The 23,205-nt window shown below is 40.6% G+C and overlaps 1 protein-coding gene and 1 long non-coding RNA gene across 5 annotated transcripts in view; one reads left to right on the top strand and one right to left on the bottom strand.

Annotated features, from left to right (window-relative positions):
• SLC35F3 (solute carrier family 35 member F3) overlaps nt 1–23,205 on the top strand; it is a 341,959-nt gene that overhangs the window by 316,268 nt on the left and 2,486 nt on the right. For both annotated transcript variants that reach the window (XM_054694987.1, XM_037510404.1), the window contains 4 exons: nt 11,542–11,761; nt 18,088–18,213; nt 20,138–20,330; nt 21,165–21,254. In XM_054694987.1, coding sequence (XP_054550962.1) covers nt 11,542–11,761; nt 18,088–18,213; nt 20,138–20,330; nt 21,165–21,254 — 629 coding nt within the window. The remainder of the gene's footprint in view (nt 1–11,541; nt 11,762–18,087; nt 18,214–20,137; nt 20,331–21,164; nt 21,255–23,205) is intronic.
• Nucleotides 13,067–23,205, bottom strand: part of LOC119244595 (uncharacterized) — a 56,429-nt gene continuing 46,290 nt past the window's right edge. Inside the window, exons 4-6 of one of the 3 annotated variants that reach the window (XR_008551774.1) lie at nt 20,020–20,423; nt 18,796–18,878; nt 13,067–13,830 (exon numbers count right to left, since the gene is read on the bottom strand). This is a non-coding gene — a long non-coding RNA (uncharacterized LOC119244595). Of the gene's footprint in view, nt 13,831–17,139; nt 17,528–17,816; nt 18,288–18,795; nt 18,879–20,019; nt 20,424–23,205 lie in introns of those variants that run through there. The other 2 variants (XR_008551773.1, XR_005125086.1) reach the window with 2 other exon arrangements.

Here is a 23,205-nt window from a genome sequence, read left to right as displayed (position 1 = left end):
TCAAGATAAGGGGGGGTGCAATTGTATGGGGAATATAACCAAAATGAAAATGCATACATTGTGCAAAGATGAAAAATGATGTAAGAATTATATAAAATAAAAAAAATTAAATTTTTAAAATTTAAAAATTTAAAAAATAAAAAAAAAAAAGAAAATTAGATCTTAAAAAAAAAAGTCTGGTTTCCCACCTAGGAATTTTTGTCTGGGGTGCCTTGGTATCATTGCAGAAGTGATATTCCCTGTACAGCTCAACCTCCACTGCACCTACCCTCTTCAGGAATCACATTTGGACATAATCAATGAAAATGTGTATTCCCATTTTCACCTTCATGAATGGCAATAGGAGTCTGCTGCTTCAGATATTAGTCACTATAGATTGTTTTCTTAAACCAAATGGCATGACAATACAACAATCTGTCCAATATCTTCAAGTAGTACAAATAACTAAGTTCTGGAAGTGACAAAATATTAAATGATCTGGATTCTAAGTTAGTGTGCTGTCTTTGTTCATTGTCATGTACCTTTAAAAAGGGGGGGAGGGCCTCCCCTAGTGGCACAGGCAGTTGAGCGTCAGGCTGTGAAGCTATCTGCAGTCGTCTCTTCAGCGCTGGTTTGAACCCAGCCAGCCAGCGAGGGTCCCACATGGTGCAGCGAATTGCTCCTGTCTCGCCCGCTGCTCCCCTCAGGAGTGTATTTCATCAGTCTGCCTGTTCTGTTCCCTGCTCTGTCTCTGGTTAATTCTCTCACCCTCCTGCGCATCTGGCCTGTACTCCGTTTCTTGTATAAATAAATAAATCTTTAAAAAAGATGGGGTGGCATTAAGTATATCATATTCAAGCCATGGCTGTTTCCTATAATGTTTTCCTTCAGGAAAGTATCCAATACACATATGTCAAGAAAGTAACACATACACAAATACATACCCACAGAGCTCAGATAATTAATGTACAGAAGTGTAAAAGAAATTCAGTTCCAAGTGTTACTAATGTTCCTAGCCTTGTCAGGAATAGAGTATCTAAGGATGGATGAGAGTTATAAGCTTGATTGGTAAAAGATTTCAGATGGAAACCAGATTTTTAGAAATTAAATATTCCAATGTAATTTGAGTAAATAAATATAATTTGAGGTATCCCATAAAATGTATCTTCTTGGCCCCACACCTCCAGGTTCTAATTCAGCAATTTTCTGTGGAAATATGAAGTTACTTTATCAACAAATATTTATAGTTTCTACAATGCATCATGCATTGTTTTAGGCATGGGGATATAGCAGTGAATTAAACAAAATCCTTACTTTTATTGGGCTCATATTTTGGTGGAAGGACACATACAATAAAAAAGTAAACATATGCCATGTTAGTGAGTAAGTGCAAGTGCTAAAGAAACCTTCCAGATACAATCTATAAAATAGTAATCACTACCTCACCACCCTTCTTTTCTCTGACATTTGAGCAGAATCCTGAATGAGCAGAGAGAACCATGTACAGGTCTTCCTGCTAATTTACATTTTCTACCCTGAATAAAATGGGACTACATTGGAAGTTTCTGAGCCAAGAACAGACTGGTCTGACTTAGGGTTTTAAAAGAGGGAGAAAGAAAGTTAGCAATGAGGATAGTAATATGGCTGAGAAGTGATGGTAGTAATACAGGTCTTCCTTGGAGGTGCTTTTTTTAAACCATAATCATAGCCTCTTTTGTTTTTATAGAGGTATAACTGCAATATAACATTGTATTAGTTTCAGGTATACAACGTAATGATTTTATATTTATATATATTGTGAAATGAACATCCATCAGAGGTTATAAAGTTTCTTTTCTTGTGATGAGAACTTTTAAAGCAATTTAAACTTTTAAAGCTATTTTCTTAGCAATTTTCAAATATGCAATACAGTAGTATTAACAATAGACATTATACTGCACATAATTCCCTGAGTTATTTATTTTATAACTGAAATTTTGTACCTTTTGACCACCTACTCTCTGTTCCCAACCTCTGATAACCATTGTGTCCACGAACTCAGTTTGTTTCTAGAATTCACATAAAAGTGACATTACATCAGTGGGACTATAGTTTATCGTCCTGTATAACTTGTTTCACTAAGTATAATGCCCTCAACATCCATCCATGTTGCAAATGTAAAGATTTCATTTTTTATGAGCTGAATTATATATTCTATTGTGTGTATCACTTTTTCTTTGACATACTTTGAGAGAGTTATCTAGAGAACTGTCTCCCAAACCTGAACATGCATCAGAATCGCCTGTGTATCTTTTTAAAAACATAAATTTTTGTGCTTCATTCCAAATCTACTAAAAAAAAATCTCTGGAGTGAGGCCCAGGGATTATCAACTCGCTAATATTATAGCTTATTTAATCATCACATACCTAGATCCATTTCAGAACTTGCTTAGAGCCTCTAAATTTTAGCTGCTTGAACAAGGGAGACAGATCTGTGACAAAGTAAATCAAATTAACCATCCCTCTATGAAAAATTATAAAACTTGTAGGGAGGGCTACCTTCAAAAAAGTTGTTTGAAGGTATCAGAGAGGTATCAATACAGCTAGGACTTGAAGCACAAAGATCTGAGCAAAGAAAAACACATGAAGCAATCTTGTATTAGCTGGCTTTCCTCTTGCAGAATTGTCAGTTTACAGAATGAGTTATAGAAGCCAAATGAAAATCAGCATAGAGCACTAATTGGTATATGAAGACAAAACTATGAATTCAAGGCTGGCAACGCAGCCACACATTGAGACTGATTCAAGATCCCAGAGAAAAATAATTGAACAGAAGTTAACCTGATTTCCATGTACAGTTACCCCTGAAGACACTGTTTGGGGCCAGATACAGAGAAACCAAGCAGAAAGACATTTGGGTATTGACAGTGGTAAAGACTTCAGTTGACTAATGGTTCTAGAGTGAAATATTGGGTTTCAAATCCATCAAGCAGGAGAGACTTCTAGCCTTCAAAAGAGCTGTAACCTGAGAGAATAAGGGGGGAGGGGGACAGAAATTGGCTAACATCAACTAATCAAGGTAAAATTTATGCCAGAAGAAATTAAGTCTACACTAGAAGATTATATCATCCACAGCCCTATAATATTTCAAAATATTTCATCAATTAAGAAAAAAATACTTGTCAGGAAACAGGACCAGATGACCACACACACACACACACACACAAACACACACACACACATACACGTGTACACACACAGTGTACACACACACACACACAATAAGATAGGGATTAAACAGATCCAGACGTGTTATAAATTTTGGAGTAATCAGATGTGCACTATAAAATATTGATTATATAGTCATTTTTTTTCTTGACCATATTAAAGAATTTTACCACAGAACTACTATCTATGAAGAATAATCAAATAGGGCTCCCCTGGTGGCACAGGTCAAAGATAGTACTATCAAGCTATCTCCAGCCACTGCAGCACAAACAAGTTTGATCCCTGGCAGGCCAGGGAGCGGCACACATGGTGCAGCAGACCTCTCCTGCCTCGCCCACTGCTCCCCTCAGCAGTGTGTTTCAGTAGATCTGCCTGCTCTGCTCCCCACTCTGTTCTCTGGTGAATCCTCTCACCCCCCAGCTTCTCTGGCTTATACCTCAGTTCTTGTATGCATAAATAAATAAATCTTTAACAAAATAATCAAATAGAAAAAAATAGAAATTAAGAATCTGTTGGATTTAATTACTGTTTAGACACAACAAAGACAAGATTTGTAAAATGGGAAATACACCAGTAGCAAACATGTAGATTGAATCACAGATTGAAAAGAGAGGTGAAAATTAAAAAGAAGTATAAGATACTTACAGTGAACAGTGAATAGGTCTGACACATACTGAAGTCCCAACACAGAGGAGAAAGAGTACATTGTCCAAGAATTTCCCCAAAAGTAAGGGATGGAATTAAACCACAGATTTAAGATTTGTAAATCCCAAATAGCCAAAAATAAAACAAACAAACCTACGAATTGCATAGCAAATCTGCTAAAATGTGGAAGATACAAAATATTAAAAGAAGTTAGAAAAACTGAGTTCTAAATAGAAAAACTAAAAGCCAGAAGACAATGGAATGATGTCTTAAAGGGTAGAAAGAATGACTGTCAATCTAGAATTCTAAACCCACTAAAAATTCTAAACAGGATCCAGCAATTCCACTCCTAGGTATTTACCCAAAGGACACAGAAACATCAATTCCAAAGAACATCTGCACCCCTATGTTTATAGCAGCACTATTTACAATAGCTAAGCTTTGGAAACAGCCCAAATGCCCAAAAATAGATGACTGGATCAAGAAGATGTGGTACATATACACCATGGAATATTACTCAGCATTCAAAAAAGATAAACACATGCAATTTGCAGCAACATGGATGGCGCTGGAAGGGATCATGCTCAGTGAAATAAGCCAAAAAGAAAAAGAAAAATACCGCATGGTCTCACTCATAGCAGGAATCTAGAAAACTTAAATAAGGGACCAGGAAAATGAATAACTATAAGAAAGTGAAAATCAAAATCAACAAAAACTATGTACCAGAGACACTTTTTGGGGGGTGGGGGGTGGGAGGGGAGGGATTGGGGTCAGAATGGGGGGATTGCAATTGTATGGGGAATATAAAAATAAAATTTATTAATTAAAAAAAAATTCTAAACCCAGTTTAAATGGTGAAACAAAATAAAGATATTTTCATGCAAATAGCCAACACTGGAAGAAATGCTAAAGGGACTCTTGAGGCAAATGTAATGATCCCATATGGAAGCACAAAACAGTAAAGAATGATGAACTTCAGAAAGAGAAAATATATGGCAAAATATAAATGAAAACTAAATGTCTAAAATAGTAGTGTGTTAGAGGGTTTAAAAATATGTGGAATAGATATTTATGACAATAATAATCCAAAACACGGTAAAGAAATGTGTTAAAGAGTTACAAGGCTTTTGTACAAGAAATGATAACATTATCAATTAAAATATTCAAATCAAGATTACAGGTTGTAATATTTATTGCTGGAAGTCTGAAAGAATGTATTTCTAATAAGCTAATGGAGTCATTTTTAATTTAAAAATGCATAAAAAGGCAAAAGAGACAAATACAAAGAATAAGAAAACATGGGGCAAATAAAATAATAAGATAACAGAGTTAAACTCTAATAAAGCAGTGATTGTGAAATGTAAATGAACTAAAGTTTACATTTCCTGATTCTTTTCTTTCTCTTTTTTTTTTTGGTGAGACCCTCACTGGTGCCCAGGGATCGAACTGGCACTTGCAGAGGCTGCGGGCAGCCTTACAACCCAGCACTCAACCTCTGACCACCAGGGGAGGCCCTACATTTCCTGATTCTTAATATGAACAGCTACAGTAATCTAAGCTGTTGTGAAGTATGGTACTGGCATAAAAACATATATAATGGCATAGAATAGAGGATCCATAAATAAAACCTCACATCTCAGCAACTCAACTGATGTTCAACAAGGTGCCAGTACCATTCTATGGGGAATGGACAGCTTTTTCAATGATTAGTACCTGAAAACTAGATACCCTCATGCAAAAGAATAAAATAAGATCCTGACACACAACCTATAAAATATATAAGAATTAAAATCAATACAGAGCAAAGATCTAAAATAAAGACTAACAATATAAAACTTTTTAAAGAAAATATAGGGGGGAGCATTAGGGCATTGTATTTGGCCATAATTTCTTGAATTAACATCAAAAGCATAGGCAACAAAAGTAAATATAAATTAGATTACATCAAAAGACAATCAACAGATTGATTTGCAAATATTTTCTTCCACTATTTTAGATGACTTTATATCTCTGAAAAGGGGTTAGTAGCCAGAATATAGCAAGAACTCCCACGACTCAACAACAAACAGTTGAAAAAAGAGGAAAAGAAGTTAAATAGACTATTACCTCAAATGACATGCAAATGCCAACCAGCAAGGAAAGATGCTCAGTATCACTTTTCTCGATGGAGAGGCAACCCAAGGCAGTATCACCTACATCCATGGCAAACAGAAGATAACAGGGTCGATGGGAATTCTTTCAAAGAATTGAAATGAGAGTCTCAAAGAGGTATTTGCACACCAGGTTCACAGCACCATTACTCACAACAGCCAAGAGGTGGAAGTAGCCCAAGTGTCCATACACAGACGAATGGATATGCGAAATGTGCTGTGTGTACACTATAGAATATTAGAGAGGGAATTCTGACACATGATAGGACATGCATGAATCTTGAAAACATTATTCTGAGTGAAATAAATCCTTCACAGAAAGGAAAAACTCCTCCCAGCTACAGGAGGAGTCTAATTCATAGAGACAGAAGAGCGGCGGCTGCCAGCAACTGTAGGGAGGGAAGAATGGGAATTGTTCAATGAGAACTGAGTTTCAGTTCTGCAAGACAAAGAGAGTTCTGGAATTGGATTACAAAACAATCTGAAGGCACTTAACAGTACCAAACCATATACTTAAAAATGATTAAGATGGTAAATTTTATGTTATTTTAGAAGTTATTTTTTAAAGCCGGGAGACAGCATGAACTTTTTGGAGCCAAACTTAGCTGCACATGAGAATCATTTGCAAAAAATTTAAATACAGTGCAGTCGCATTTTAATGCAAATTTACAGTAACAAAATATAAGTATGACTAATGTTTCATTTATGCATAAATTTTCAAATAATGTGACTCCCTCAAGATTTTAAAAGTTAAACAAGAATCACAATATCAACTCTGGGAAGCTGAACGATAAATGCCAGGTGGCAATGTTAACATCAGCTGGCAAACAAAAGCACAGAGCAGCTGTAAGAAAATTAATCAGATTTGTAAGTTTTGAATTATGAAGAGTTGTCAAGAATGTACCCCTCATATAGACTGTATCATTCTTTATAGAATCCTAAGCTCCTCACTGGACAGTATGATTAATTATATCTAGGTTGAATCCAGGCAATCCATATTTTTAAAAGCTCCTTGGGGTTTGTTTCTAAGACTGATGATGGTCTGTGCATCGTTTGAAAACCATTGGTCCCCCATAAGGGAAAAAGCACATTCATTCTATGAAAGAATTATTAACGTATTACATGCTGGATTCTGAGGACATAATATGAAGCAACAGTATCCATGTGGTGTTTACATTTTACTGTATCTGATTATTTACTAACTTCTTCAGGAGAATAATTACAGTAGAGGGTCCTACAAGTATAATAAGAAATACAGGGCATCTGGGGACACATATGGGAGGGAGGAAGACTATTTCAAGAAAAGGACATACAGAAGCCAGTGAGACCTAAAGCAGAGAAAGAGTGGAATTCAAGAAACTGGGATGAATTCAAGGAGTTGTTTTGTTTTTTTTTTAAGATTTATTTATTTATACAAGAACCAGGGTACAGGCCAGATGCGCGGGAGGGTGAGAGGATTCACCAGAGACAGAGTAGGGAACAGAACAGACACACTGACGAAATACACTGCTGAAGGGAGCCGGGGATGAGACAGGAGAGGTCTGCTGCGCCATGTGGGCATCTCCATGGCCGGCTGGGATAGAACCAGCACTGCAGAGGCTGCAGCCAGCCTCACAGCTCTGCGCTCAACCTCCTGTGCCACCAGGGAGGCCTGAGTTCGAGGAGCTTTAAAGTCCACGTAGGGGCGCATAAGTATTGATGGATAAAACTAAAGGACAGACAAGGTCGGGAAGACTGATGATGGTCTGTGCATCATTGTTTGAAAACCTTAGGATACTTGACATTTTCCTAAGGGAAAAGGAGAGGAGTATCTCTTTATAACATGGAATAAGGAATGAATTGAATTGTAAAGGAGAGAGCTTCTCTCTCCACTGCAGTCTAAGTTTCCAATGGCAGTAGTTCAAGAAAGAGGGGGACAGAGGTGTGGGCCAGAGTAGTAGCCTTGGGAATAGGTATTTAGGAGAATGAATCAATAGGTCTTGATAATGAATTACATGTGAAGAGGAAAGGGAAAAGTTAAGAATGTTTGCCAAATATCTAACCTGGGGAGAAATATGTCATGCTACCATAGCTTCCATTTATTTGTTGAGATATCTGACCCCACTATAATTTCCTATCCCGTGACTGATTGCATTTTCTTTTTCTTGAGAGCTTTTACATCTTTCTCCATGTCCAGTTATGTGCCTTATGGTTATTTCTTGCTACATTTTGCATGGTATATGGTAGGACCTTTTGCTATGAAGACTCAAGTCTTATACATCTAAAAGAAAAAACTCTTGATTCTCTCTCTCTCTCTCTCTCTCTCTCTCTCACACACACACACACACACACACACACAAGAAACCATCCTGACTTTATAGTTCAACTCTTTAAATATAAGATAGCAAAATTTTAAAAATTATTTTCCACAATTATTTCCCTTTTGGAGTCATTTGTTCCTGTTTCATGGATCCAGTTTCTTCTATCTCTAAGAATATTCTCTCCCCCTCCATCCCAATTGTATAAATACAACACATCCTTCAAGTTTTGATTCAAATCAGTCCAACTATCTCCACCAGACAGGAATTCTATTCCATAATTATGTTTCACACATCTAATATGTGATATTAAAAATTGCATGGGTTCCTATTGAGGAATCGGTCTTATTTCCCCAATTATACCATAAACTTCTCAACAGCATTGTTCATTTACCATTTACTTGTTCTCTATCAGTCACAGTGCCTTGTTTAGAATTATGAATAGTATAAATGAAAAACAAGTGGTTGTTGATTTGACTTAAATAACAAGCCATCCTAATACCACCAAGCCAGGCTATCATTTTCAGGGTGCTTTAAAAAGTCACAAGAACATAGGTATTTGTCAAATAATGTGAGTGTATAAGTTACAGATTTTCATAGATTTTCCTATCTTTCACCATACTTCTACTCACGCCTAATTCAATAGCAGTATTCTTTTCTTGACTCTTCCTTATAGCTCTCAACTTAAAATTTTCCTTTTCTCACTCATATTTCATTAGTTTGGGATGTATTTAATTCAAAGTTTTGATAAACATATGCCTCCATTGACAGGAACTGAAGGGCTCAGGTCTTCCAGAGAGGAACTTGTTGTTGAGCTTTTAAATCCTGCCAAGGAATGAAGGATATTAGACTATCTTGCCAGTGAAGTGGAAAGCAGGCAAGAAAACATCTGTCACACCCTGTTCTTTGTATCTGAAGAAAGGTCTTTGGCAGAAATGGATTTATGCTCTTCATCTCTCTTGGGTCCACTTGAAATCAAGAAAAGCCCACCGACATGGTCAGTGCACAATCTTTGATCTTAAAATAGAACATAAGCTGAAGCCCCACCATTTCAGCCTCATTAGAACCCCCTTCACTGAATTTCCCTGGCCATGAGTCCTCCATGGGCCAACAGATCTCTACTACACCCAGAAATCTTGCCAATTCTATCTGTAAGATGAATTCCTGCTTCCCTCCCCACTTCCAGTCAACAACTGGGGCTACCAATATCCAGCCATGGCCTTGCCCCATCTCTTCCCCATCACTCCTATAATCATCACACTTTGGAGGAATCTAAGATATGTTCTTGGAGAAGGTGTCATTGTCCCATTGACTTGGTATGACTCACTCCTGCCACAACATGAGTCTTCTTATAATAGTAGAGTCTGGGGAAATTTGAAAATCCTACTTGAAGGGTAACCTCTAAGTTGAGTTAACATTAGTAACAGGAAAGAATACTTGTATTTCTGGGTGATCATCCTCCAGGGACCAGCATCATGTTACAGCCACCATAATCACAAACATGAAGGAAAACTTCACTGGTCACTGTCAAAGGGGGAATGAGGACTTTCTGTGACTAGGGCTTGAGAAAGTGCCATAGGAAATGCAGCTGAAATGCTCTATGAAAACTACAAGGCAAACCAAAATCTCAACCTGTCAGCTAGATGCAGGTTGCATCTGTATATATAAAGTCGAAATGAATCAATTCATTTGAATTGACTTCATGGTAAATTTAATGATTCGAATGTTTTGCCTGATATTGGTTTGTTTCAGATCAACATAGAAGTCTGAATTTTTTGTTTCTTCTGTGGATATCCCCTAGTTGAGTACTGAATAAAGGCAAATCTCAGTCTAGACTGATGGTAAGAATAAACAAAGCTGTACCAAATCCCTTTTATTTGCAATTTTCCCCCCTTTACTGATTGATTTTAACATTGAGTAACCTAGGTCACAGCCCGCCTGAATATATTTGTCTAACTCCCGCCCTCATTCCTAGTTTATTAGACGTGCTAGGTACCATCAGTCAGCCTGGATGGAGAGGACTGATTCCTCCTTGTTTTAGGAAATGCTGTCAATTTTTTGGAGACAACGGCTTGACCTTGAAGGTGCTTTTTACCAAGCAGGGTGTCCTCATTCATATGTCTCCTTAGCTAGCTCTTCGGGACTAACAGGACCACAATCTTCATTCTCCAACAGTCAAGTCAGCAGGCAGCACTGTGGACCAAGCCCTCTCAGGCCTCTCTCCTCGCTCTTACCCATGTCCTTCTCTCCTATCTTCTTCTGTGTGTGGCTGTATTTTCCTCAAGTAGGTTTTTATATACCATTGGTCCTACCATTTAGAATCTAGAATGGCATTGAAAAACTTTCTTCTATAGGTGTTTCCTTGTCTCCCTCTCTCTTAAGAAGCTGAACTTCAGAGTAGCTCAAGAGGAATGAGCAGATCCATTAGTGGCATGGAGACGAGAATGTCCAGGTGATAGTTTAAGGAACTCGTTCCAAAGAGAGCCTTATGGAGATCAATTATCAAAAATTAATAGTACAGTTGACCCCTGAACAATGTGAACCCACCCCTCAATTGAAAAATCCCCTTATAATTTATAATTTGGATACAGTTGGCTCCTGTATCCATGGTGTCCATATTTGTGGTTTCAACCAACCACACATGTCAGTTTGTTGAATCTGCAAATATGGGACCTGTAGATTGAAAAAATATCCATGCATAAGTGGACCCACACAGTTTAAAAATGTGTTATTCAAGGGTTGACTGTGTTTTATGCCAAAATGCACTAGATGCACCCAGAAAATGACTGCCCAGGCTTGATCACAAAGACGATTCCAGTTTGGGGAAAGATTTCAATATGTCTCAATGAGTTCTCTCTAAATATCCACCCTCCCCTCAAGAAAAAAATAAAACACAACAGTGACTTCCTACTCTTTCTAAGCAAGTGACAGAATTTATAGTCAACCACCATGGAACTGGGCCTTCTTCACATCAAATAATCCCAATGCTATCCTCTGCCTAGACCTGCCATTTCCAAACCTCACATGAACAGTAGTAATAATCCCTGATGTCAGATAATTTGTGCAACATTTCCTTCAATAGACTAAAGCAATAGGTTGACAAGCTTTCATAGAAAGATGTTTATTTAAAAAATGACAAATGAAAAGGCCCCACCCCTTCCAATATTTGCAGAAAACAGAGAAAAGCTGGGTATAAGAAAAAAAAAAAATGGTCTGTCTCAACCCAAGAATATAATAACACTGCCTCTCTTTCCTTGTTTTAGGGAATGCTGTCGATTTTTTGGAGACAATGGCTTGACTTTGAAGGTGTTTTTTACCAAGGCAGCCCCCTTTGGTGTTCTTTGGACACTCACAAACTACCTGTACTTACATGCAATAAAGAAAATAAACACTACGGATGTCTCCGTGTTGTTCTGCTGCAACAAAGCTTTTGTGTTCTTGCTCTCATGGATCGTTCTCAGGGACAGGTTCATGGGAGTGAGGGTAAGTTCCTTATTATCTGTCTTCCTCCCTCACTCAGTCATGTCAACCTAAACCTGCCCATTGGCTTGCTTGACTCCATGTGCTGGACCATAAGCATAAGCTGCTGACCACTTTCCTTCTGATTTGCAGCAGAAAAGGAGCCCAGCAGAGGGCCCAGTTCTTGGTGTGCCTTGCAAACCTTCTTGCTTGCAAACCATACAAGACAACATTCATTTAAAGCACCTTTCATTTCAAGCGTTTCAACAAGCATTCCCTAAAGTATGTGCCAGTTGGGGACCCGACCAGGGAATGGCCATGTGCTCCCCCCTCTGTGTGCTCACCCCTGTCTCATGGGCAGCAGTGCCCTGAAGCCTGGAGCTCTCTGCTAACACTGTCACTTTCTCCTTAGGATGTATGTGAAAGTCAGAGGATCCCGCATCCACATGTATATGCAGTCTTGGTAGGCTCTTTGGCTTCGTACACATGGTCCAGACAAAGTAAGCCAGACACACGTCTGCTAAATCCAAATTCTGGAGTGTCATTTTCCTACATTTTCATTTCCTTCTCAACCCAAATGAAGGGGGAGGGAAATAATACGCCTTGAATTACCTCTTGTTACAACAGAGACTTTGTAAATCACATTAAAACCTAGTCAAAATTTTAGCCAGTCAAACTTCATAACAACTGTATGAAATTGGGTGGATGTACTATCAAATATCAGCTAAATTATTGAGGGACTTGCCCTGAATAAAAGAACAGGTGACTTTTAGCGTTGACAGAATCCTAGTGGCTTTGGTTTGCCTCCCTCTGGTGGCCAATGGCTGCTACTGCTCCCCCCATCACCTTGCCGCAAACAGGGTTTACAAAGCAGTGATTGAGCCAAACAGCTGGTTCTCTTGTAGCCAGAGTGCATCACTCACTCCTTCCTGCACCCTCAGACCAGGTAGGCTGGCCATCACACTAAGAGCCATTTTATGGACAGTCCCAAAAGAGCGAAACATGCTGGCAACCAGCAAGAGGCAGACTCAAGACCCCCTACTTGTCATTGTCCTGGGAACAGTGATATCACCCTAATGGTGGAGTCACGCCCACCTAGTTATTCAAACAGCAGTGGGGACATGAGTCAACTGCTGAGTCGTATTTTTAGCTTTCAGTAAGGGGAAAATTTGTTTTGAGGCTTAGTGTTAATTTTGGAATAAAAACTCACTCACTGTGCTACCACCCAGAAAAGCTTTCAGCAAATAAATGATACAATACTTCTCCACAAAAAATGTAGATACTCCCAGCAGTCACCTTTCCAACAGCCTCCCTGAGGAGACACTGGCCTTGGATGATCTGGGGCCTGCTGTGACTTTATTTTGACACAAAGAGCCAAAGGAATTCATGGGATTTTTGGCACGATTCTGATGTCCAAAGCAGATTCCAAATGAGACTTTGCTACAGAGAAGAGATGCTTCAAGGTTATTTCTGCATTGAAGCAGAAGAAAACAAATGTTTGCAGGTTAAGAGAAGGAGATACGAAAATACCTGAAGTCCTTCTAGGTCTGTAGGGAACAGTGTGGATCATAAAGATTTTTTTTATTGCTACACATGGATAAGACTTTTCTTCCTAACAGGTCTGAGCTGTGATGTGGTCTCGCCATCCTAACCTCCTATCTGTTGGTTCAGGTACAGCAGTCAGCACAGACCAGAATTTTGTTAGAAGTCCTCAGCACTAGGCCAGCCTTGAAACCAAAGACCAGTGAGCTGGTGTTAGTGGTGGAATTGTGTCATCTGTGCAGCTGTGGGTCTCTTTAATACCCATCACTCTTCTCAGAAGTATGTGACCTGTTATCTAGGAGCTTCCCAGTCCAGATTATGGTGAATTTCCCTCCTCTCATCTGCAAGAGTTCAAAGAGCATGGGAAATCTGAGTCCCAGCAGCTTTCAGTCCCTGAAAGATTCTGCTTGATAAACATACATCTTGAACTTAAAGCCCCATCAAACTGATGCAAAGCTAGTCTTAGTCTTCTCCCAGCTTGTTGCCGGGTAGTTTCCAAAGATTGAAGGGAAGTGATATGGTTCCCCTTTCTGGAGGGCTGAGGGTTCAAGCTGGAGAGTAAAACACATAAAAAACACCACAAGTCTCAGCATTATGTTTGGAGAACAGATTGTACAGCGAACCTATTAAGATAATTACTCAAATCACAAGGCCTGGGGTTCCTGGTTCAGGTCAGGCAGGCAAAGCAGAAAGTAAATGTATCTTTTGATACTGGGGAGATATCAGTCATCCCATGTGGCATCGGAGGTAACTGAAAGGAGCCTAAGCTTCTCCTGTGTCACCTTTGGCTCTGCTAAGAATCCTGAGCCTGGAGAGACAGAGGCACATCTGTGCACCAGCCAGCATGCAGTGAGGGCACCATGTTCTAGTCAAAAGGCACGTGACTAGGATTTAGACTTGCACCCACTCTTACAAGCTATTGGGACTGCCTATGAGTTAGGCCTATGAGTTACCTCATTTTAAAATAGAGTATTAGTACTCATCTTACAGAACAGTGTGAGAATAAAATAAGATGATGCAAGCTTGGCACATAAAACACAAAAAATGTTAACTCTTAGCCAGAGGGGCTTGATGGACCAACCCAGGTCAGTGTGGCTGACAGTGTCAGAAACTGACAAACATTTAGAGAGGCCATTTTGTGTCACACAGCAGCAGCAGAATAAGAGCAAGTAGAACTCTGGGAGGATGAAGTAGGGTCCCTCCTAAAACGCAAGCCCACCCAGCGGTGACCAGCAGGTGGATGAAGGAAGGGTTGATCGGGCGATGCCATGCCCAGCCCATGCCCAAATGTAAGGTGAGATTTGCTGATTATTCAGCCACTCTCCACAACCAGTTAGGGCTTTCTAACTGGGAGGGACTGACCATGGAGCAAGAAGGCAAATGATCATCCCAGAGGGCCCTCGAGCCCCAGCAGCACATTCCCCTGGGGACCCATGCTTTTTCCAAAACCAGTTCCGATGGAAGTCTGGTTGATACTTCCAATCATTACAGTGCTCTCAGTGTTCCCCAGGCCCCCTCCTCCCTGAGTTACTCCACCTCTGATCCTGCTTCCTTAGTGAGTGAGAAGCTGTCCCATCACCCAAGCACAGTGCAGGGAAGAACGCAGAACACACAGCATGGGGGAGCACAGCTGGAGTTTACAGCCCAGATCCCTTTCCCATCCCTCATATATGAGCTTCAAAGAGAAGATCTCCAAACCCTAATATCTGAGTCAACAAAACAGTACCAGAGTCCAAGGGAAAGTGTTGGGAGAAGTATACTTGAAAATTACTCTGTTCTTGACCTGTTTTGAAAAGCCCCAAACTATACAGATGTAAAATGCACCACAAACAGTGTTCTAGCAAAGGGTGCGTGGTTCATGCTTGTTGACGAGAACAGGGTTCAGTGCCAGGATTGCACTGGGATGCTGCCCCTCTCCTCCTCCTTCATGCTCCACCCGACTTGATTGGGAATGATGTGGTCTTGTAAGGGGGTGGGAGGAGACCCAAAATTGGAGTGGGTTTCTAGAGCTCTGAATCCAGAGGCCCAGGGACCTGAGAAGTTATAACAGTGAGTGAGGCCACCATTGAGGCGAGCAGGCTACTGTTGAACCTCTCAGTGTCTCCCACATCTGTGTTTCTTCCTCATCTCCAGTCAAAGTAAAAACAGTCCTCTCTACCATCAGCTGCTTGGCCTCAAGGTCGCTGTGACCCACCCGTCTGGATCCCCAAATCCTTGTCTTAGGGTTAGAAGAGTGGGACATATGGAGATGAGGCATTAGGAAAACATAAGAGAAGAAAGGCCTGGGGAAATTCACCTGCCTATTTCATACTCAGACTATCCCCCTGGAATGTGAAGACCTGGAAGGTGAGGGACATGTGAAATCTTAGAGTATATGCCTTCTGTCGAGTTCTTCACACAGGAATTAAGCAGGGAAGCACTTCTAAATGTAAGCCAAGAAACCCAGAGATGTTCTGGAGTCAAATGTAAAATATGCACCTTTTTTTAATAGAACTGTTATCTCCAAAGGAACGTCAGGTTTGAGAAGGTCTCTCAGACTCTGCTCATCCTCACACACACACCCCTTAAGGGCTGCTTTACTCTGCTGCTAGAGGTGATGAGGATGAGGCAGAGCTCCCAGCTGATGCGCTAGTACTTTGATCTAGCCTCAGACTCGGCTATGGTCTCAGGGCAGCTGCAGTCCAGACAGTGATGACCCCCAGTCAATTATTCCTGTAATATCTAGCTGGGACCCCCAAGAGGAGACTGGAGGTTTTAGCGAGGGCATCACTATTCCCTGAAGCCACCTGTCACAATGAACTCATGGGACAGGGCTCCTCAAATGCTCACTAGCAAACTGTTTCTTATGCCTCCAGTCCCTTCCCTTGGTGCCTCAGCACAGCTCATCTCAGGAAGAACACATGAGCTGTTATATTATTTAATCAATAGAGAAGAGAGAGAAGATATCAGAAATCTACATTGTAAGTCTTCAGGACAAAATAATCCTTTGTTCTGCTTTTCTTCCCCAAAATTCAGCCCTAAGTTTGAAAAAAGCCAAGCACCTTCAGAGATGCCCCAAATCACCTGAACTTGAACTACTCTTCCCCTTCCTCTCTCCCTCCTTCTTTTTCTCCCTCCCTTATTTTTCTAGTTATTTTTCTGTTGGCCTAATGCCTTGCCAGGTTGAACTGTTCCAAGCAGCATCTTTGCATTATGTGAGTCTTCTGGAGCAGAAACCAGCCCTTTCCCCTGCTTGCTTTTCTTGTCCTCTTGGAGGAAAAATAATTCACTTATTGTCCTGCTATCTCTGTTTCTTCTCTTAATGAACTTTTGTGCAGAGTACATGGAGTATTTGAATATAAAGTATATGCAAAATGTGATGCAGAATGATGCAGCAGACTGAAAGTGAATTACTAAACCAGAAAAAACAAGTAAATAGATGAAGGCCTGGCTCTTTTCCAGTCAATGGTGTTCGCCTGCTCTCTCAAGAGCCTCTGTGTTACAGGCGATCTATTGTTATAAGAAAATATTGCATGAAGAATTCACTAGAAGCATGTAACTCAAACTGTGTGAACTCAACCACATTACCTTTCACTAACCTAAAATTTTGCATTTAAACCATGAAGGAAATCTCAATTCAAATCTTAGAGTTGGCAATGCTTATATGAGTCATACTTTCCTGCATATATATACAACACTAGCTTTGCAATCCTAGAGACCTGAAAAATGTGTCCCTATTCTGCCACACACCAGCTCTGTGACTTTGGGAAAGTTTCTTACCTTCTCTGAGCCTATGTTTTCATGTCTGTTAAAATGAAATGAATGATATCTACCTATTTTGAGCAATAAATGAGAAAACACATAGGAAACACTTAGCCCATGACAGCTCAGAAAATATTAGCCACTTGATATTGTTATTGATAGCCAAGGTTGATTTGGAATGATCCATAAAAAGGGGTAAAATTTTATGGAAAGCCAGCCATTGAAACATGTATAGCACCCATATGTCCTGACTTCCCACATTCTACCTACCTCATCCCCTCCCCCATTCCTACCCAGAGACATTATTGTAACTCCATGACCACCTCAGATTATAACTTGTACTTATTCTCTGTACTAATTTAGTTGTCTTTTGGGAATTGTTATCCTGAGTTCTTTATCTCCTGCATACTCTTGAAAATTTTACTTTGCACTGTAGACTCCATACCTCGCCCTGGAGCTTCCATTGCACCTGGACAATAACTGGATCAAGGGGGGCATGGTGGGGACCTGCAACAGCCAAGAAAAGAAAAGGAGCTAGGACACTATGACCCTGAATGGCTGTTGACACAGACTCTGTCAGAAGTGACACACATTCTGTCCCAACTGCTGGGATGTAACATGGGACCAAGATCTGCAGTCCTTACTGCACCTCTCTGTTGAGATACAAAATACATAGAAGCAAGATCACATGAGGTACTTTCAGAATGCTGAGAAAGAGCTAAGAGAGAATTTCTAGGTACTGTTCAGGTATTTTCTATCAGTCATTGTTTTGACTAAATAACCCATCCTTGGGAGTATCCAGGAATCATGGCATGACTCCCTTCCTGGCCACGATTTCAGGTTATTCCCTTGTGTTAAGCTTTGCCAGGAATCCCCTTGTAAGCACCAACAAAAATTTAGACAAGGGAGCAACGTTTCCTTTTCAGTCTTCCTTTGGAAAACAAATAGTAGACACCTCTCTGCTCACATTGTTGAACTCTCAAGATCACTTCTACCTCATTAGCACTTAGGTGGCCCATCCAATTCCCCGCCACTATCCTGACCACCATTTTCTTCCTTCAATCCAGATCGTGGCCGCCATCCTCGCCATTGCTGGGATCGTGATGATGACCTATGCGGATGGCTTCCACAGCCACTCAGTCATCGGAATAGCACTGGTGGTGGGCTCTGCATCCATGTCTGCCCTTTACAAGGTAGGCACATGGGGAGCAAGCTCTCTGAGCTTCCATTTATAGTAGCGTGACTGGCCCATTACTTTTGTTGGTGCCTGTGGTTTAAGACAAATATTATTTTCAATGTGCACTACACAAACTGAGACTGGCAATGCTAAGACAAGCAACCACCCTTCACTTTTTAGACCTTTCCATCAAAGGCCATGCATCTGCATCATTTAAGATAAAAATGGGAGAAACAAAGGATAGATGGAGTCAGGTTTGTGACTGTTTGGCAGGGCTTGGAGAAGAATGGCTCAGTGTTTAGTCAGCTACATTTGAATATCTGGTATAACTTTGCCATTTAAATCTTTTACCAGATGGTTTTTGCAGCCACCAGTACTCAACACGAATCCATATGCATTGCCCATAGACTGAATAAACAAAAGCACAACTACTATAATATGGAACTTTTTAAATATTTTTGACAAAATGTTGGGAACCATTAGAAAGCATGTCCCAACTGCAGGTCTAAATAAAACAAGTCTTTACCCCTATACTCTAACCCTTTGCTCTGTCTGCTCCCCTATTGCATCATGCCTCCTGCCTGCTCTCTCCCCTTACCTGCTCTCCTTTTTGCTCTACTTATCTTTAGGTCCACAATAGAGAATGTAAATATTTTCTGATATCCAAGCTGGAAAAGTGACCTGGAAGATCCAATGAGAAATAAGATTTTAGCTTTGAGACTTATTGACCCTTACACGGTTCAGAGAGAAAATTAAGTACTATAGAAAGTGCTAAGAGAAGACATTTTTTCCAGCTGCTGAGCAGCACATTTTATGGTTTTAGACAGTGAAATATGTATCTACTACATCAGCTCACTGTCCAACTGCCCACAGAGAAACACACACACATTGTTTTCTTTCTCTGAAACACATCTCACCACATGGGTGAGCACCATTTTGAGATTTCAAAGCCACTATCCAAATACAAAATATATCAAAAATCCACACCCTGGTATATTCGGTTAGCTGTGTGCTAATGGGAAGCAAAGAGCATATAGAAACACAAGCCACATTAACACAAATTTTCTGATTGGGATTTCCTTTTCCATCCCTTCGACCACCTGATCTTTATCCAGAGCTGTTAGTAGATGGAAGGCTGAAAGCAATTCATTTCCCTTTCCATGTGTCCTCTACATATGTCCAGAAATACCTGAAAGGGTGGTGGAATGGTTGAAAAGGAAAAAGGAGGGACAAAAATGCAGAGATTCAAATTGGACCGCAGCTGTTGACAGTCCACTATCTATGGGCGCCTGCTGCCTCTGTCAATTCAGTGTGCCAGCTGCACCAGTCACACTATCTTGCAGGTCTTTCACATGCCTGAAATACCTACAGACAAGGACAGGTGCAAGAAACGAAAGCTGGGTGCACTGTGCCGAAACCCACAACATTTCTAGAATAGAGGTGGTGGGATGGAGCAGAGATGAACTATGAATATGATAATCCCTCTACCTTTGGTTAATAGGAAATATTTCTACAGCCCAAACCTTTTTGCATGGGGGCCAACTATGTGGTACAAAATCAGAGATCAACGCAAGGGATCCCTGAAAGGAATGGTAATGTTGGCAGATATTTCTAAGATTCAGGATACCACATCCTAGCTTCAGGCATCTGGAGGAGGGGGGACCAAATAAACAACATAGACAAATCAAACATAGTGTGAAAACTCTTAAGAACCTTTTTGCAGCTAGAGAGTCACCGCATGGTGATGCAATGGAGATGTGAACAGGTATGGTGAGCATAGGTCAAAATCCAGTAACCACAGGCCTAGTAAGATAGAACTGACCTGTCACGTGGCTGTCAGTCTGGTGGTCCAGCCTCTGCTTGATGATGTGCACTTGGTCCCTTCTGGCTTGTTGGAATCCCTCACGAGCCTTCATGCCTCCCCTCTGCTTTCTTGACAGGTTCTGTTCAAGCTCCTCCTGGGCAGTGCTAAGTTTGGAGAGGCCGCCTTGTTTTTGTCCATTTTGGGTGTGTTTAACATCCTTTTCATCACCTGTATTCCTGTCATCCTCTACTTTACCAAAGTGGAATATTGGAGTTCTTTCGATGACATTCCATGGGGAAACCTTTGTGGATTTTCAGTCCTTTTATTGAGTAAGTGATGATCACCCGTCAGAAGTCCCAGAAAGCAATAGCCAAAGACCAGGATTCCTGTGGCTCAAAGGGAATCTTTGAAAACCCAGTGCCCTGAAAGATAAAAAGTCTATTGTTATCCTTAAATTCCCATTACTGTTCAAGGTTGTTGTATTAAGCAAAGTAAAGTTTTTGTAACGACACTGGATTCTAATCCCAGAACCAAAGGCCAAGCAGTAGTAGCCATGGACATCGCTCTCTGTATAGTGAACTATGTGTTACCAACTACAACTAGCAATAATAATAGCATATTTCTGATATGGTTCATAAATGGTTGGTAAATTAACACAGGTGGTGTCCTTAAAACACTGCCTTACATGTGTCAATAAATATTATCAGTTATCATTATTAATGTTGTTATCATCACCATTACTTGGTATCAGACTGGCCCTAGTCACACAAGCTCCTAGTCAGCCTAGGAGGCACCTCACCCAGTTTCTGTCGGAAAATCACATTTCCTAACACTCCTGTTCATACAGTCATCCCAGAATCACTGCCAACAATTCAGAAAAGCAATGTAGGAGGATGAAGATTATGGCCCCAGGCCTCTTTTCTTCTCATTAGTTACATTTTCCAAATTTCTTTTCCTTCTTCATTGCTCAGGAAAAGGAAAAGTAATCAAGATGTCTGTCTCTAATTGCCAAGGCCTAGAACCCTTGCAGGAACCCTAAGCTCACTTACAGCAAAGAGTAGAGGTAACTTGTGTGACTTCAGGTTAAATGGAGAAGCTGGGGTCAGACAGACCAGGGAGGACATAAAGGTCATGAATAACACCCTTTTTCCCCACTCTTTCAGCATTCAATATTGTATTAAATTTTGGAATTGCTGTTACATATCCTACTCTGATGTCTCTTGGAATCGTCCTCAGTGTACCTGTGAATGCAGGTAAACCTCTATGGCTTTCTGCTTGTAAACACAAACATGCATGCATGTACAGACATGTATATTCTTGCTATGCCTGGTACAGAATGCATGTTTGACCTTCTGTCTAGAAAGAAAGCACTTGGGTAAAATGTTTGTTATATATGCAATATTTTCACCATGATGGGTTTATTTTTCACTTACCACACCAAGATATAGAAAATCTAAAACCATCCCATTTGTAACTGGTGTGAAATCAGAGATGAATATCATTAAGGTTAGTAATAAATGTAGAAAAATATATCGCAGGGGAAAAATTTAAGGTTTATAGTCTCTTTATAGGGGTGAGCTACACTGTTTCATGCTGTAAACACATTTACATCATAGCCTGAGCAAAACCTCATTCTCCACCTCCCAGAAGAGAGAGCCTTCTGTTTCCCAATGAGAACTCCCCTGCACATTCAGTTGACAGCTCTTTCAGAGCTTGTTGCCTGCCCCTCACCTTCCTTTTCCTGGCTCATTCTAGTATGCATTTTGGATTCCTCCCTCCCAGTCACCCTATCCCATCCCTGCCCTTCTAGTAAAACCTGTTCTCAGCCAGAGGAGGGTTTGTGAATCACTGCTTTGCATAGCAATCACTCCCTTAAACCTCCCCCCAAAGCCCTCTCCCAAGCCCTTCCCTTTCCAGGCTATTAGAGGACCAGTCTCCCAGGGAATGGCAAACCTTATCCATCCATTCAGTATGGTGTTAATGCTCCTGGAAGCAAAGGCACAGGGCACTCAACAACTTAAATCCTTTGCCATGATTTGGTGTCTCATCCCAGCACCACATCTGCCCACCTGGAGCACAGTTGGACCTGATTCATCACCTCTCTGGGCTTTGGTTTGTCTCCCCTAAAAGTGAAGGTGGTGCCAACTGTCTTTACCATGGTTGATATGAGAACCAAATAAAATAATCTCTGAGACAGCACTTCACAGTGCAGAAAGCTTCTGAGCTCCTGGAGAGCTGGTAAAAAAGGGTCTAGCCTCTCTGTCTTCAGACCCCACAGAGTTCTAGAAAATAACCTATAAACCTACTCTGCCTCTGTCTTATTATGTTTTTACAGTAACACAACATTCTTATTGTCAGACAGCATATTTCCAGTGTCTATTATATGGAAATTTACATTGACCATATCCCCTAACCAGGTGTTTGGGAAACTAATCGAAATCATTTCTTATTACTTACTGCAACATAAGAGGTTGAATAATGTGCCAAAGGAATCTCATTCAATTCTTGGAGAAATAAGAGCCTGGTGTTATCTGATGTGTCACAGGGGAACTATTGCTGGAATTTTAGTCTCTCTGCCTCTGTCTCTCTCTCTCCTCATGTGACTTGCTAATTGACTAACCCCATCTGTTGAATAACATGTTCTGCCAATATTAAAAAATCAAAGTATTTCTGAATTATAGTGGGATAAATGAGGCACTTTACTTCCCAAAAGGACAACTAACAAACTATTTTTCAGGTCTGAATTTTACCCCTCTTACTCCTTCTCTGTCAGCCCTCTAGATGAGGTGAAAGTAGGGGTGCAGGAAGGGGGGGAGACAGGAGGAAAGAATGACAGAGCCAAGCCACAGGCTGGGCAGCAGGACAACCCCATTTCAGGGAGAGGGGCATAGATGTCCAGCAAGTCAGTGTTCCAAAGCTGCACACACCCAAGTCAGCACATCCTGTTTCAGAAAAGATAAGCAATCCGGTTCTCTCTTCTATAGAAGCAGGCTCCAAATCTGCTGTGGTCAGTTTAGTTAAGAAAAGAGACAGTCAAGGAGAAGAGAAAACAAAGCATCCACAAGACTTTGGATCTTTTACTCTGATTTTTGTTAACTAACATGAACCCTGCTTCTCCTTGTTTTCCCTCACCTGCTGTGAGTCGTTTACCCCATGGGCCTTTCACTGTCAGAGATGATGAGATTTTAGAGCCTTGCACTAGGA

Source organism: Talpa occidentalis, unplaced genomic scaffold (genome assembly GCF_014898055.3).
Source record: "Talpa occidentalis isolate TD23 unplaced genomic scaffold, MPIMG_talOcc4v2.1 talOcc4.14, whole genome shotgun sequence".
In the NCBI taxonomy this organism is placed as follows: domain Eukaryota; kingdom Metazoa; phylum Chordata; class Mammalia; order Eulipotyphla; family Talpidae; genus Talpa; species Talpa occidentalis.
The sequence above is the reverse complement of the archived record's forward strand: the minus strand, read 5'-3'. Positions and strand labels throughout refer to the sequence as shown.